Source organism: the organism of the source record quoted next, unplaced genomic scaffold (genome assembly GCF_019419815.1).
Source record: "Pyrus x bretschneideri cultivar Hongxiangsu unplaced genomic scaffold, Pyrus_bretschneideri_v1 Contig35, whole genome shotgun sequence".
Classification (NCBI taxonomy): domain Eukaryota; kingdom Viridiplantae; phylum Streptophyta; class Magnoliopsida; order Rosales; family Rosaceae; genus Pyrus; species Pyrus x bretschneideri.
The window spans coordinates 2,751,469-2,768,010 of NW_025999668.1; the positions used below are offsets into that span (position 1 = coordinate 2,751,469).

At 40.4% G+C, this 16,542-nt stretch overlaps 1 protein-coding gene across 1 annotated transcript; it reads right to left on the reverse strand.

Moving 5' to 3' along the window:
• Positions 1 to 4,758: 4,758 nt before the first annotated feature.
• LOC103941813 (phragmoplastin DRP1E) lies at positions 4,759 to 11,235 on the reverse strand. Its single transcript, XM_009352014.3, is given in 16 exon segments — positions 4,759 to 5,104; positions 5,564 to 5,783; positions 5,785 to 5,975; positions 6,061 to 6,111; positions 6,235 to 6,460; positions 7,054 to 7,124; positions 7,212 to 7,331; positions 7,424 to 7,618; positions 7,932 to 7,996; positions 8,098 to 8,188; positions 8,681 to 8,742; positions 8,831 to 8,881; positions 9,611 to 9,712; positions 10,256 to 10,363; positions 10,483 to 10,546; positions 10,879 to 11,235. Coding segments are annotated over 16 exon segments (1,881 nt in total). The 5' UTR covers positions 11,014 to 11,235; the 3' UTR covers positions 4,759 to 4,975.
• Positions 11,236 to 16,542: the final 5,307 nt, after the last annotated feature.

Sequence of the window (16,542 nt, forward strand, 5' to 3'; positions counted from 1 at the left end):
GGACTTCGTAGTTGCAGTTACAGTAACAGAATGGAACTGTGGTTTATCATACAATACAATATAGATAGTATTGCTCCCTTCCATAAGGGTTGCCTTCAACAAAATCAAAAACAAAAAAAATAAGAGCAAGATTAGCTCCTGATATGATAAAATTATGCAATATGCAGCAATTTATCTCTATAGATAATTATAACACTGTTCTAAAAATTCTAGCCTAGTGCTGCCTAGCACTGTCTAGGTCCCGCCTAGGCGCTAGGTGGCTGACCACCGTCCTGGTTAATCCCTAAGCATTTGAAAATTAAGAAAGGACACCTAGACCGCCTAAGCGCCCGCCTAGCCCAAGAGTCTCACTTAGACAGAAAATAATTACATTTCATTTTTTTTCAATAATTTGTAAGAGAATTGATGAATACTTAGAGAACACACCTTATATGCTTGTTTCCCATGTTTTCATTATGTTATAACACTTAATAATCTATAAGCCATTCTATTTTGCAATTTATGTATCTCAATACAATTATGTAATTTTTAGTATAAGCAAAGACTTATTCATACGATATGTTTGTACCATACTTGACCAATCCCGAAACTACTAAGCACCGGTTAACAGCATACCGTCAAGGACCCACAAGACTTTTCCTCCAACCAGGAGGCCAATCACAACACGACACATGTCGGTATCAGAGGCCAATCATAGCGCAACACGTGTCGATATCAGAGGCCAATCACAACACGACACGTGTCAATGTCAGAACAAAGCTAGAAACTCTCTTATATAAAAAGGGATCATTGTCCCACAATAATCCCTAATGTCATTTATACTAAACTATTCACTAGAACTCACAAAAAGAGAGCTTGAACCTATGTATTTGTGTAAACCCTTCACAACTAATGAGAACTCCTCTACTCCGTGGACGTAGCCAATCTGGGTGAATCACGTACATCTTGTGTTGTTTGCTTCCCTGTCTCTATTCATTTACATACTTATCCACACTAATGACCAGAGCAACCTAGCGAATGTCACAAACTTGATACTTTATGTTGTACCAAAGTCCTCGTCGATTTTGTGCATCAACATTTGGCACCGTCTGTGGGAACCGCACTTATTCTTACTCTCTCCAGCTTTGTCAAGCTAATTTCCACCATTCGCACACTTTCTTTCGACCAGGCACCCCTCTCCAACATGGGGAGCGAAGGGAGCCACAGCACGCAGAATGACACCCTCCTCACACTTAGTGCAAAGCAACGAAAGAAGGAACGAAAGAGGTTTGCTTTTCAGGCTAAAGTCGATGAGCTATAGGCTCAGAACAACAAGATAGCAATAAAGAATGAGATCCTCCTGGAGCAGTATGAGAAGCTTTTCGGAATGCTCCATGAAGCTAGGCATACTCAAACACACAAACTCATCGCCCTTGGGGAATTCAACCACCACCTGGGTGCCCCTCAACACGGGGGATCACCTGCCTTCAACATGGATATCCTTAATAGGGAGCGAGTTACTCATCAAGGTGTTGATCAACATGAGACCTCTCTCGACCCAGCTGCTTTGACCCGAAGCAGGAGAAGTAAAGGAAGGCACCTGCTTGCAGAAGGAGTAGAAGGATTAAAAGCCGTTTATCGCGACTGTTGGGACTTCCTAAGGCAACGTCGAGAGAACCCCATCCACATAAGCTCGAAGGTCAATGATCCAAGGGTTTCTGAAAGGTTCGGTCTTCTCCCATGCCCCAAGCCAATTGCCAATCTAGGGAATGAGCGACATGTCCTAGAGGAATATGAAGGTACGGGGGACTCGGGGGCGTTTCGACAGGCTTGCCCTGGAAGTCAGTACGGTGAGTCCAAAGAAAAATCTCATGCCCTTGACCAAGCTTTCCTACTTCCAATAGGAGATGGAGACTTACAGAAGAAGGATCCAGCAATACGTGACTCCACTCAGGACCCCCTTGTCCTACAACTTCTTAAGGAAGTAAACAAGTTGAAGGCCGAACGTCAGGCCGAAATACCTGACTGGAACCAACCTAGGCCTGGCCTTCTTACAAGGAGGATCCTCGACACCCTCCTCCAAGCAAAGACAAAGCAGAAGCTTGGCTTACAACTCTACACTGGAAGGGAGGACCCGATTGAACACCTTAACCTCTTTGAGTCCACCATGGCATACCAGATGCACACTGACGAAGAAAGATGTCTTCTCTTCCCTTCTACCCTCTTTGGCGGAGCTCTGAATTGGTATTGTCGTCTTCTACCTGAGACAGTAGACTCATTTGAGGAACTGAGGAAACTATTTGTCTCTTAACACATCTTCTAGACAGATCTCTTGCATTCCGCAGATGACTTGTACACTATTTGCCAGAAGCCAGATGAGTCACTACGAAAGTATACCAGCCGCTTCAGCCATGAGTATTCTTGCTGCGCTGAGGCAGATGACAAGACCGCCCTTAAAGCCTTCACGGCAGGCCTACGCGACTGTTTCTTCAAGTACATGTTCAATACTAACACTTGGAAGACTTACTCTGAGGTAATGGCATAGGCTTATAACCATGCCTCCGCTGAGGCAACGACATATCAAGGAAAACCCCCTACAACCATCCCTTATCAGCAAATAGGGAGTGGAAGCCAAATCCAACCGAATGAGAAGACCTCAACCTTCCAAACAGCAGCGACGCTTCCCTCTGCCCTACCTAATACCTCGCTAAGTCAACATGCGTATCATTCTCAGGGCAAGAAGAAAGACTTCCATCCTCACCAGTCTCATTTTAATAAAAAGAGTAAGGGGCACTATCGCGATAACCAAAGGTATCACCACGATAATACCCGCCCCCAAGCGGTCAATGCAGTGGGCCAAACACGTGTCAAGAATGGTCTTACCCCGAGGTATGAGACATACACACCTTTGAACGCCACATGCACGGCCATTTACCCTAGTATAGCTCACTTGATACCAAAGCCAAGGCCGAGGGAGCCAGATTTCAAGTCCACGAAGAACACAGGCATGTTTTGTGGTTACCACGAGTATAATGGCCATGACGGTGAGAAATGTATCACCCTCCGTGATCATATTGAAGCTTTGGCATGTGAAGGAAAAATTGGCCAGTTCCTTCTTCACCCTCCAAGGGATAACCACAACCAACGCCAAGTGAATGTGATATATTCCATAAGCGGTGGCACACCCATATCTGAATCTTCCAACAGGGCCATGAAAAACAATGAACGAACGTTGAAGCCAAGCCACCAAGTGTTTCACGTGGAAGACATCAGGGGAGGCAAGTATCAAAAGCCTAACTGGGATCCAATATGTTTCTACCATGAGGAAGAAAGAGGTATCATCTATCCTCACAACGACCCACTGATTGTGGAGGCTCACATAGCCAACTTTGATGTACGACGAATCCTGGTAGACACGGGGGCGTCGGTCAATATCATGTTTGTATCGCACTTGACCAAACCCGAAACTACAAGTAAGCTTCAAATGAAAATGATACATTACCTTGTGCGTCAACGCCAACCAAAGATACCACTCCTGGATGAAGGAAAAGTACTTCCAAGAGAAGATGCCACATCTACTTACAGGACAGAGAAGGCAAGTGAAGGCGACACCACACTTCGGTACTTGGAAGTTTCGTGATTACTCAATGGCTTGGATCTTGCAAGTCCCCAACCAAGGAGCTTCCCTCACTCGAGAACTGAGGGGAGCACTGTTTGTACCATACTTAACGAATCCCGAAACTACTGAGCACCGGTCAACAACATACCGTCAAGGACCATCAAGATTTTTCCTCTAACCAGGAGGCCAATCACAACACGACACATATCGGTATCAGAGGCCAATCACAGCGCAACACGTGTCGATATCAGAGGCCAATCACAACACGACACGTGTCAATGTCAGAACAAAGCTAGAAACTCTCTTCTATAAAAGGGGATCATTCTCCCACAATAATCTCTAATGTCATTTGTACTAAATTATTCACTAGAACTCACAAAAAGAGAGCTTGAACCTATGTATTTGTGTAAACCCTTCACAACTAATGAGAACTCCTCTACTCCGTGGACATAGCCAATCTGAGTGAACCACGTACATCTTATGTTGTTTGCTTCTCTGTTTCTATTCATTTACATACTTATCCACATTAATGACCAGAGCAACCTAGCGAAGGTCACAAACTTGACACTTTCTGTTGTACCAAAGTTCTCGCCAATTTTGTGCATCAACACAATATATAATAAATTTACTTAAATCCGCCAAGGCCCCTTAGCCGCCAAGGTGGTAGGCCCTTGCCCAACTAATACCTAATGTATTTTAGAACCTTGATTATAAGTGGTGTACCAAGCAATGATCTTTCTAGCTAAGCTTGGGTGTGCTCAATCCTCATGCCTTGTCGAGTTAGCAAGCAAGGTGTGAACGCTTTGTGGTCATCCAAAACAAGCAAGGTGTGGCCTACGTTGGTTAGGGTTGCCTCGTGGACTAGGCCTTGGGCTTGTGAGCCAAAAAGCCCTAGGGCTTCACACACTATGGTTGTACTAAGAGAAAAGCACCCTAAATAATGTTAGGAACACTAACTTTGCGCACCAAATTTGAGTCACAAATGATGCAGCAAACGATAAACCCTGATGTGGCTCCAAGTTCATTTGAATTAAGGACAAAACAGGATCGTTACCTTGCAAGGGAAGAATGTGATCACAATCTAATCATTGACATATTGGTCCAAAAATCGATTAAAATTAGGGGATGAAGAAAATGATTTGCGAGACAAAAACAAGTAATGCGAGATCAATCAGATATACTATACATATATAATAAAAAAAATACTAGAATTTCCCAAACCATGAGAATTTGGGTCAACACCTAAAAGAATAACAATCGAAAAACAGAAGAAAAATAGAGAGACAACATCTCTGTTGTCCAACAATTCAACAAATTCGATCGTGTTCATGTATCCGTAGCAGCAGTAACTACAACGTCTCAGAATAATAATCCATCTCAGCGGACCCATGCTACAGAATCAATCTCATCCCTAGCTGACTTGTACAATTCAAGCCTTTTAGCACACTCTTGCCTCCTTTCCATCAAGGCCGGATCTTCGTCAAGCAGCTGGGAAAGCTGCTTAGCCTGAAACACAAACCAAAGAAACAGTAATTAAAAAACAGAAGCGGTAGTAGTTATTCGCGTCCCAAACAAAAATCATCCTTAGTTTTGTTGGTTATTTTGTGTTTCACATTATCATGAACCACTGAACTAGAGATGTTCGGACTTCAGAGCATAAGCTTTCACCACCAAAATTAACACCTGCATTTGGAAACTGAAAGGCATAATCACATAAAATAGTAACCAAAACAAAGCTTGTAAAGATGACACAACAGCTCCAAGCAATGCACTGATGACAGTCAAAGACCCATAATCAGCTTCTCACCAATTACGACATTTCAAACTTTCAAATTTTTCTAATATGTTTTAATCATGATTTTGAGGAGTATTATCCTACTTAACAACTCTGATAAGTCAATGAGCATCAAAAAGTGTTCCTGTGCATTTTAGAGAGAGAGAGAGAGAGAGAGAGAGAGAGAGTACCTCTCTCTTCCCTATTTGTATGTAGAAGTGATTCAGCAACGACATTTTAGCCTCTCTGACTTGACAATGAACAACAGCCTTGGGGATTGTGTTCCTCAGTGTCTCAGACACCATTCTCACATAAGAGGATACGTTCGATCCTATCCTCTGAAAGTGGCCCTCTGAGTAGCGGTCAACGGCAGGGGCAGGTGTTGTACCAGGCTTTCCCTGCTGGTGTTGTACCAGGCTTTCCTGGGTTTCCTGTGTTCTCTATTTCCTGGGGAAGTCTCCGAAAGAACTCCACAGTCAAATATGCAGATTCCATGTCCACTAATCGAAGAGTTGTCTTCTTACTTTCATCACGGAACCTATCCAAGGCTTCATTACATGCAGCAGCTATTTCAGCTTGCAGACTAGGAAAGCGCTTCAATTCCTGAGTTACGAACATCAATATCAATCCCCTTTCTCACTAAAAGAACACTAGTTAAAATTTATAACTAACAATAAACTCCGTTCACCTGAGTTTCTGCTAATGACTTCCTCACAAGTTCTTTTAAGACAAAGTGAACCTACAGTGTGGATTTTCAGGCAGTAAGTCATAAAAGACTGATCAAAAGTTCTGTACGACTAGACGAACTTTAAGAACACTCACAACCTCAAATGTAGAGAGTAAAGCAAAAAGGATAACTTACAGCATCCACGGAAGCTTCGGCTGGCCCTCTAAAATACCTCAGTGACCCTTCAATTAGGCGGCGGTAACCTTGCTCTGGAGCAATCAAGTGTGGCTGATAACCATCAGCCTCTGAAACCACTTTCCTTACATTCTGCATAGAAAGATGCCGATCAAATGGAAGCTTCTTCAATGCAGCAGGCAGTTGGTTATCAAAGACACCATAAATCCGATCACCTCCGGCCCGTCTAATTTGACAAAATGAAGAACAAAGATATCAACAAACCATAGTAGCGCAGGGAATTATTTTGGTCAAAAGAAATCAACAAATCTGATGATACAACATACAACTTTAACATCATAAATGCCTAAGAAGCAGAGTATTACACAGATGAAACTATTCAGCTGGCAACCAAGTACCAGCACATGTAACCACCAGAGTTATCCATATCCAGCAGAGAAAGGATGGGATAAAACCTACTAAAACCAACCCAAAGCCAAAACCTAAGTTACCCAATTACTAACTACTTACAAATTTCAAACCATGACAGTCCAAGGTTGTTTCGTATTAAATACTAGAACCAGCCAAACAATTTAATGCTAACTAAGCATAATACATTATATTTAGATCACCTGCATGGGCTGTCCAGCATACTGTATTGAATACAGAATACCCACATGGAGTTTACAATCATACTCATCAATCATATCTCAAGCAAGGTCAGCTTATGCCAATTTTGCTAAGGATTTAAGAACTAAAGAGAAAGCAATACATGAATAATCCTCACTACGTTAAAAAGGTAAACATTGGAGGGACGAAGGTTAAATAAGTAGATCTTACCCTCCATCTAGATGCTCCTTGAAAATCCTGTCAAATGCACGGCAGAGTTCCAGTATAGTGTACAATTGGGCCTAAAATACAAACTCTTGGTCACGAACTCATGATTGCTCAAAGATCATTTAATTTATGGTCAAGTGTCACAGGTAAAGACAGCTTACCCCAGCATCAACGGCAACAGGCCTACCAAGATGGTCCATCTCAGATTCAAGTTCATCAATGCTTTTGTTAATCATAGACACGATGGTTGGTATTCGAGCCCTAATCACATCCTCCAAATGCTACAAACAATATCAACCCATCAAAATGATACCCAATTATATTCAATTGCAATAATAATATTCATACTCAAATACATTCAACTAAGTCAAACCTTTGAGAGAAGTTTTGCAAGATATTCAGAACCCATTCTATTAGCTAAGTGCCCATAGTCGGGACTGGTTTCAAAGTATTCGCGCTCCTTACGCCTCGCAAGAACCATGTCTGTATTTTTATTAATATCTGCTTGTGAACGGTTCACAACTCCAACCCAAGGATGTTGCAGGCGATAAGATCTTCCTTCAATAACCTATGTGGACAGACATAAGAAATGTAAACTATATTTGAACATATTTCTTTCTTTCAGGCACAGAGCATAGGAAAATATAAAGAAAACCACAGTAGGGCTTGAAGGATCACTTCCATTAAATACGAACACATAACTATAGCATGACTGAAAACTTCTACAGTTTAAACGTAAATGCAACTTGCTAAAAGCCTGATCTCAACTATTGGAAAGTATTAATGTAACTTACTTGTTAAAAAGTCATTCACATAACAGTTAGCTGTGTAGGAAGGAAGAATGAAAGAAAGAAAGGAAGGAAGAAAGGAAGAAATCATACATCCAATGCGTTAGTTCCTTTGTCCATCAAATCAAGCTTTGTCAACACCCCAAATGTCCGTTCACCTGCGTAAAGAAAATGATATAAGAGAAGACAAAATAGAGCAACAGGACAACTGCACAAGCCAAAAGGCAGAAATGGTTACGCTCGAATAAATAGAGCATACCTGTTGGATCCACTTCCCTAGAAAGTTTGATAGCATCTGATGTGGCTATATCTTGGTTGGCTGGAGATATTGCTAGTATAATGCTATTAGGCTACAATAAGCACAAACACATCAATTAGAATTTAGAACACTATTGACGTTCATAGGAAAAAAGAAATGATTATCGACTTTTAATGGATGTAGAGAAATCACATAAAAACTCCAGGAGTAGGACCTATGTTGCGGGAATGCAAGAGGTCAGTCAACGAGCAACCTCTGACATTCCTGCAAAACCGGATCTCACTCCTGAGGGCACGAGAAGTGAAAATAACACCACATGTATAAATAAAGCAGTGACAGAATGATTTTATAGAACTGAAACACTAAAAGTAGAGCTTTTGGACAAGGCTACATGGAAGTGAAAAAGGCCAGGAATCTTCAACTACTTGCTCTACCAAATCTAATTCCACTCACAGACTGAAGTTATACAGTGAACAATAATATCAACCACACCATACTACATCAATATTTCCGTGCATGATGACAAGTCAGCGACTTCAAAAATCCTGTGAAAATTATATGTGATCTCGTAATGATTCATTACCTTCTCAACATAAGATCGAACCATGTTTTCAATATCTTCAACAATACTTTGAGGCTGGCCCTCTGAAAAGAACAACCGTCATTGTTGGCATCTGATAAATAAATTTGCATCATGCAAATCACATCAATTATCATTGGAAATATAACATACCAACAGCAACTTTCGTCAAACCGGGTAAGTCAATTAGGGTTAAGTTGACAACTGCGAAACAAAGGAGATCAAGAATTAGTGTATGGAAGCGAACACAAAAATTGATAATGTAAACAAAACTCCAACATTCCTCTCTCTGGAAAAGTGAAATATAAAAGCGAGACAAGGAAAAAAGTGTGTTCTAGCTTTATATAAAAGCGATTATTATTGGCTATGGCTTGTTTTGGAGCTAGCTTTATATTCTAACGTTCATCAATGGTTCTTTTAGATATTACTTCTTTTTTCTATGTTATATCTTTTTGTGAACAGAGGGAGAAAAAAGTGTGTTCGTATGATATTTTCAATGCTTAGAACAAAAAGAGCATTATCAGAAATGCGTTGAATCTTATTTCATTCCTAGCCTTCGATCCTACAATTGTTTCAAACACTTACTGGAAATACCAATTCAATTCCTTTAAGAGATGGAATGGAAAAGAAATACAACTCCTTCCCATTGTAGATTCCTGTAATACAAACGTGGCCTAAAGAGTCGGGATAGCAGAAGTGGATATGTGAAATAAACATCCGAGAAAATTACAGTTATAACTACAACTATGCAGAATAGCAAAGATGATAAATTGTAACACATTAACCCGTAAAAGGCACCCACACAAAAGAGCAACATTAAATTGTGCAAGCTTTAAAAATTTACGGCTCGTTATTGGACAATAAATTTCCAATTGGCGAATCCAAACTTTAGATAATAAATAAACAAACAAAAGATCGGTATTTGCAACATACCATTCGGGGAGTAGATGCTGAGATGGATAGGAACAGGAGATATCTGCTTTGACTTTCCTGTTATTCTATCAGTTTCGTCCTGAATTTCCTTTCGAACCAAGGCTGCAAAGAGACGACAGCATAAAAGTTTTGGGTGTCAGTTCCTTTCAGCAAACAATAGACAATTTCATAAGGAAAATCTAAGATCTCTAAGTAAATGTAGCAACTGTTAAGTCAAGATGCTAAGGTGCATATTAAGAGCAAGTGCACAAGTTAATTTTAATCCTAAAAACAAGACAAATCAGAAAACAAGTTTATTAGAAGACCAACTGAAATATACAACAACAACAAAGCCTTATCCCATGGCAATCACATTGCCAGGTTGCTTCTACCTAAACTCAAATAAATGTATCACTAGAGGTGTTCAAGAAATTTCAGTAGGTGGTCCAACTCCATACAGTATACTCGCTGACTCGACGTCAAATTTCCAGCTCTACTACAAGTAAGGTGATCAATTGAAAAACTATGCAGTTGTACACAATCTATTGTTTACGAGCTAAACTTATCAACTTTTCATTGTTAATTAAGTGATATATCTAGTCTACCTACCTACCTTCAAATCTAAACAAATGTGAAGCAAACATAAAAGGGAGATAATTCACATACCAAAATCAGTGAACCTTCTCTTGGAAAGGTGAAGGAACTCAGCGTACTCCTGGGTTCCTTCATCTGTCTTGTGGAGCTGCAACACCAAAGGTCGCCTCGTCACAATCCCTGAAATCATAAGAAAATCAACACCGCCATGGTAACCAAAAACAACACCGGCATAGTAATCGAATGCCAAGTAAGCTAAAATTAAACATTTCCAAATACACTCAAAGTTTATAACCAACCAGATCCTCTGGGAAGAAAGTCACGCCCAACAATGCTCTCCAAAACCGAAGACTTCCCGGAACTCTGTTCTCACAAATACCCAAATGTTCAAGAAAAAAAAAAGGGGAAGAAGAATTAGCTCCAAAAAATATGCACACATGTTGAAAATAAAAATCCAATTAAAAGTCCAGCTTTACTTTTACTTCTTAACCAAAAATTTGCTCTTTATCTAGTGCAAGTAACTTTCCATTAATCTCTACCTAAAAAGTTGCACACTTTTCTCAAAATTTCTCCCTAAAAACCCCTTTAAACGACAGATTCATACGAAAACGAGAAATAATCAGTTAAAGGCGGTTATGGGAGAGGCCAGGAAAACGAGAAATAATCAGTTAAAAGCGGTTATGGGAGAGGCAGACCTGGCCGCCGACGACGGCGACAGAGGGCAGAGCTTCCCACAAGGAAAAAGCACTATCGCCGCCTCCGTAGTCACCGAGCACAGTACACGCCCTCTGGATGCGATTCACCAGCCCTATCAAGCTCTCCATCGTCATCAATCTCAGCTCTCTCTATTGATTTGAAACCCTGAATTCGCTTCCACCTTAAGAAATGGGAAGATCAGCAGAGCAGCAGAACTTGACTTGGGAAGTTGGAAAGACGCGCTGTCTTCGTCTTTGAACGCTTCTCGAAAGGTGAAAATATGACAGTTTTTCTCCCTCGCTTCTGTTTTATTTTCTCTCTTTGTTTTCAGGACAACCGCCAAAGTCGACGAGGTTGAATTTCGGGGTTGAATCGAATGAGCACCGTTTGGAAAACTGGCGGGCCCCGCTGAGGAGATGGGCCTTCGCTGAAAGGCAACGCGTTTCAAATTTTGAAATTTGAATAGTCTTTCATTCTGGAAGAATAGGACATATATGTTCGGGTTATAACAGGGTGACAAAATTTTGTGGATTTTTGTGTACCTTTTATGTTATAGATATTCTTCGATTCTGATTGTGTAAATTCTGTATAGATTTGGTTTCTAGTTATTCTTTCCTCATAGGATAGTATTTACTTGGAGGACAAGTTAATCATCTCCTTATTTTCTATTATAAATAAATACATTGTGTGTCAAGTGAATAACAACACACAAGAAATCCCTATAATTTCTCCATTCTCTCTTGTCCCACCCGTCTGTTCCCTTCCAATTAAATAGGCTAGTTATCAGCACGCTCCTCCATCGTGTTATGGAATTTGACAAGAAATTTTCTGCTACAAACCAGTTCACCAATATCATCACTAATTAGGTTCTTCTAAAACAACAGTTTTTCATTTCGATATTTGTTCAGCTTTGATTGCATGAACCTTCACCATAATGCATGTCCAACTTTACGTTCACAAATTTTAGATTCTACATAAATTGTTTATGCATTATATTCATAATTATACAATTATGTGAATTGATATGTGAATAAAGAAAAAAAAAACAAAAATTAAGATTTTTAAACCCAGCGAGGCTTTAGCCACTAGCAGCCTGCGTAGCTGAGCCACTTTGAGCCGCGAGCTCAGGAGCCTTGGGCTGTAACCAAGCATGACTCGTCATTTTCTGGCTAATCACGACCTTAAGGTTGAAGTCATATTTCTTTGGGAATGATTTCATTGTCTCCCAACGATGTTCTTCGAAATTCCAAAAGAATTTTGTTAAATTTTCGAGGGATTCAAGTAGACTCTTCTCGATTCTCACACTCACCGATGTCGAGGATCCCCTTCGTCGCCAAAATTGGTTCACCATCGAACCTTAGGCTTGCAGCAACCGTCCCCGACCCAGGATACGATTGCCTGAAATGGCGACACTAGTTTTCTTGCACCATCGACCAAACCCAGCGATGCTGAGGTGTCCTATTTTTGGTCCAACCTTAGCCCACTTTGGGCTTGGACCCTTTGGTCTGCACACCCAGCCTATCTGGGCTTGGCTCACTCTCGAACCGTATGACAGCAACCCGTAAAGGCTTTGGTGTCCCTACACACCAGAGCACAAGATCACATTTAGTAGGCCTCCTGCTAATTGCCCTGTGTGGGCCTGCTTCTGGAAAAGCCCAAAAGGCTTGCAATCTTCTATCCAGCTTCGGCCCGTGCACCAACCTAGCCCAAATTTAGGCCTGGGCCTTTTTGGTCCCACATTTTCTTGTTTTTCTAGCCCACATAGGTTTTGGTTCAATTTTGTTGGACCATCAAAATTTCAACTTTGATTTTTTTTTTTAATCCATTATTAGGTTTTATTACTTTTTGCCCATCACTCTGAAGCTCAAAAACGAAAAATTATCTGGCAGCTCTATGCAAATGCGGTGAAGTTTGCCAATCGATGTTAGGCTTTCTTAGAGAAACCTTAAGGAGATAAAGAAGGGACAGATGACTAGATGTTTAATCATGCAAATGAAAGGAAATATGAGTATAAAATAGTAGCATAATGGGTTGAATGCCTACCCAATGGGGTTTTACGAAATCTTAGGGGGAGATGCCTGATTTCCTAGAGCCTAAAATACCATATAAAATCCTTCTAAGCGCATCAAAATCCTTAACTTTTTAAAACACTTTAAAATCAATTCCTAATTTAATACACATGGAGTTTTATGGACTACTTTAAAATCCTAATTAAATACACCAGATTCCTTTGAAGTTTATGAAATAATTTTTTTATTAAATACCTATGAACTTCCATAAATTCATTTAAAATTTTAATTTAATACCCTTAAATTTGTAAACTCTTTTAAATCTTTTAAACTCGCAATTGAATATAGCCACTTAATATAATTTGCAATTCAAAATACCCAAAACATATTCAACCAATAACATCATAAATCTCTATAAATTGATACATGACCAAGAGAATATTGATACTAAAAGTCATTGATATCGAAGTGCTCTTCCTTGGCTATGTGCGGGGGACTTTAACAAAGTGCTCAGCTCATATGAGCAGCTAGGAGGGAACCTTCGAGCGGAAAGGTAGATGGGTTTGTTTTGAGAGGCAGTGAACTCTTGCAACCCGGTGGACCTTGGGTTTGTAGGATATGAGTATATATAGGGTCAAAATAGTGAGGATGGTGTGAAATGTTGTTTGGATAGAGGTTTTGCTACTCGGGATTGGCAGGACTTTTTTACTTGCACATGAGTGGTGCACTTGAATCCTTTGTAATTGGACCATCTTCCCTTGTTATTAGAAATTCGAGCTTCACTTAAAACGGTTCGTAAAAAGACCATGCGTTTCTGTTTTGAGGAGATGTCGTTGAAAAATGAAGGGTATGAAGAGATGGTGAAGAAAGGATGGAGTCAGGGCATTCGAGGTGTCAAGCTTTTCCAAGTTTGCTCTAAAATCAAGGTGATTATAGTTGTGTTGCTTGACTGGCAGTGTAGTTCTTTGGGCAATACATAAAAGGAGATAAGGATTGCTAGAGACAAACTGTGAGTTCTTTTTAAACAGCCCTACATGGAGGATGTTTTAGTATAAAGAAAATTTTAATAGAAGGGTTAGATACGCTGTTTTCAAGTGAAGAAATCTACTTGAGGCAGCAATCACATACGACATGGTTGTAGGAAGGAGATTGCAATACAAAGTGGTTCCATAAGAAAGCTTCCAATAGGTGGAGGAAGAATTTTATAAAGGGCCTAAGGGACGAGGTAGGGACGTGGCACAAGTCTCCGCAAAGGTACAGAAAGTATTGTGCTTAGTTATTTCTTTAATATCTTTGCATCACAGGGTATACTACTAAATGCACTCCAAATCGTGTTCAATGTTATTATCCCTTATGTGACGAGTGCAATGAATGAGATCTACTTGCACCAGTTATTGTGGAGGAAGTAAGGCTTGTTGTCTTCCAAATACACCCCTTAAAGTCCCTGAGGCCGGATGGAATGTCCCCATTATTCTACCAAAATTTTGGCATATTGTTGGTGAGGATGTTGTTGAAGCAGTGCGTTCGTTCTTTGAGTCAAATGAGGTGTGTTTTACACATGTTGTTGTGATTCCAAACGTGAAAGAACCCCAGATATGACTCAGTTATGTCTAATCAGTTTGTGTAATGTTTTATTCAAAATATATGCTAAGGTGATAGCGAATCGTTTGAAGCCTTTGATTGCCTCTATAATTTCGCCTTTTCAGAGTGTTTTTGTTCCTAGTAGGTTAATTTTTGACAACTCACTACTAGCAGCCAAGGTGGGGCACTTCTTACATAATAAGAGGAGTGGCAAGGATGGTTACTTAGCTCCAAAGTTAGATCTCAATAAGGCGTATGATTGAGTGAAGTGAGGTTTTTTGAGGTCGTTCTGCTACGGTTTGGGTTTGCAAATGCATGGGTCTGACTCATTATGACCTGTGTGTTAACGATCACGTATTCTTTTCTAGGTGAATAGCGAGGTGAAATGTTATCTTATGCCTCCACTGAAGGTTGAGACAAGGCGACCCCCTCTTGCCATATCTTTTTCTTCTTTGTGTGGAAGGCTTATCAGCGTTAATTATGAGGAAAGAAAGGGAGGCAGTACTGCATGAGATTCATATCACTATTATGCACCATGTCTACATTATTTGTTGTTCAGCAGATGACAGTTTCTTTTTTTATCACGAGCATCAGTTAAGGATTGCGGGGTGATCCAACATGTTTTAGACATATACTCTCAAGCTTTGGGACATGAGATCAATTTTCTTAAGAGTTATGTTGCTTTTAGTGCCAATGTGGCCCCGACTTTACAGTACCAACTTGCCTCGTTTCTGGGGGTGCAACTAGTCGAGTGACATGATCGATACTTGGGTCTCCCTACTTTTATGAGGATGAACAAGAAATAAACAGTTCTCGTTCATCAAAGAAAAAAGTTACCAAAAGCTTAATGGGTGGAAAGGTAAGCTTCTTAGTAGTGGGGGCAGAGAGTTGCTAGTGAAGGTTGTTAACTAAGCCTTACTAGTGTATGCCAGTCATGTTCTTACTTCCGAAATCATTTTGCGAGGAACTTCAACAAACGTTAAGGTAGGTGGATGAAGAATGTGTATTGAAATCCTCCATACTAGAGCCAATTTGATTAAAAAATGAGTGTGAATGGAGACCTTTTATCCGCGATGTGATGATGCTCTTAAGACAAGCAACCATGTTCTGAGGGAGTGCAATTTTGCTCGAGCGGTATAAGCTGCTACTCCTTTGGGTGTTGGAGATGGATTTGCGTACCATGAATCAGTGAAGGAGTGGCTAACCTACATTTTGGAGTTTAAATAGGTGGAGTTTGATGCTATGTTGATGCTTTCGTGGGCGTTGTGGACAGATCGCAACACTGGTGTGAGAGGGATCATTCAGTGTTGGTACAACGTACTTTTGCATGGAGGCAGGAGTTTCGTCTAGCTAATACTTAACCCCTTCATTCTAAATTGCCAAAGTAGCAACGATGATGATTGGCTCTTAGTGATGGTTGGTTTAAACTGAATGTTGACACTGCTGCAAAGGTGGATGTGGGTGTAGGAGGTGTCGGGGAGGGGTGATATGAGGTGCAGGATGAGCTTTCAAGGAAGTCGGCTCGTGGTGTTTTCAAGGTGTCATTTATGCAAAACAGGTGGAGCTTATGGCATTGCAGGAGGGTCTGTTGCTTGCTAGAAAGTTGGGTTGCCACCATGTGTAGGTGGAGATTGATTGACTCGAAGTAGTAAATGATTACAATGGTGGGTCAACCGATTTCTGCAGCCTTGGCTTTATTATAGCTAATGTTATGGAGTTGGTATCCCAGTTTCGTGGATGTACAATCTCGTATGTTCCTCATTCTTGTAATGGAATGGCACATCACCTTGCTAAGATGTGTTTAAGTAGTGACTCTATAGTAGTTTTGTATAAGGAACCCCCATATACTATTGGGGTGTAGTCAACCAAGATATGTTATCTACTTGAGATGATGAAATAAAGCTATCGTATTCTATCAAAATAAAAGTCATTAATAACGAACACCCCCTAAACCCTCGCCCATTTTACAAAATTTAAAAGAAAAATCTCAAATTAACAGCATGGGCCCCTAAATAATTTGCAGCTCTTAACCCAACTGAAAGCCCAGCTAAAATAAAGCCCAATACATAGGAA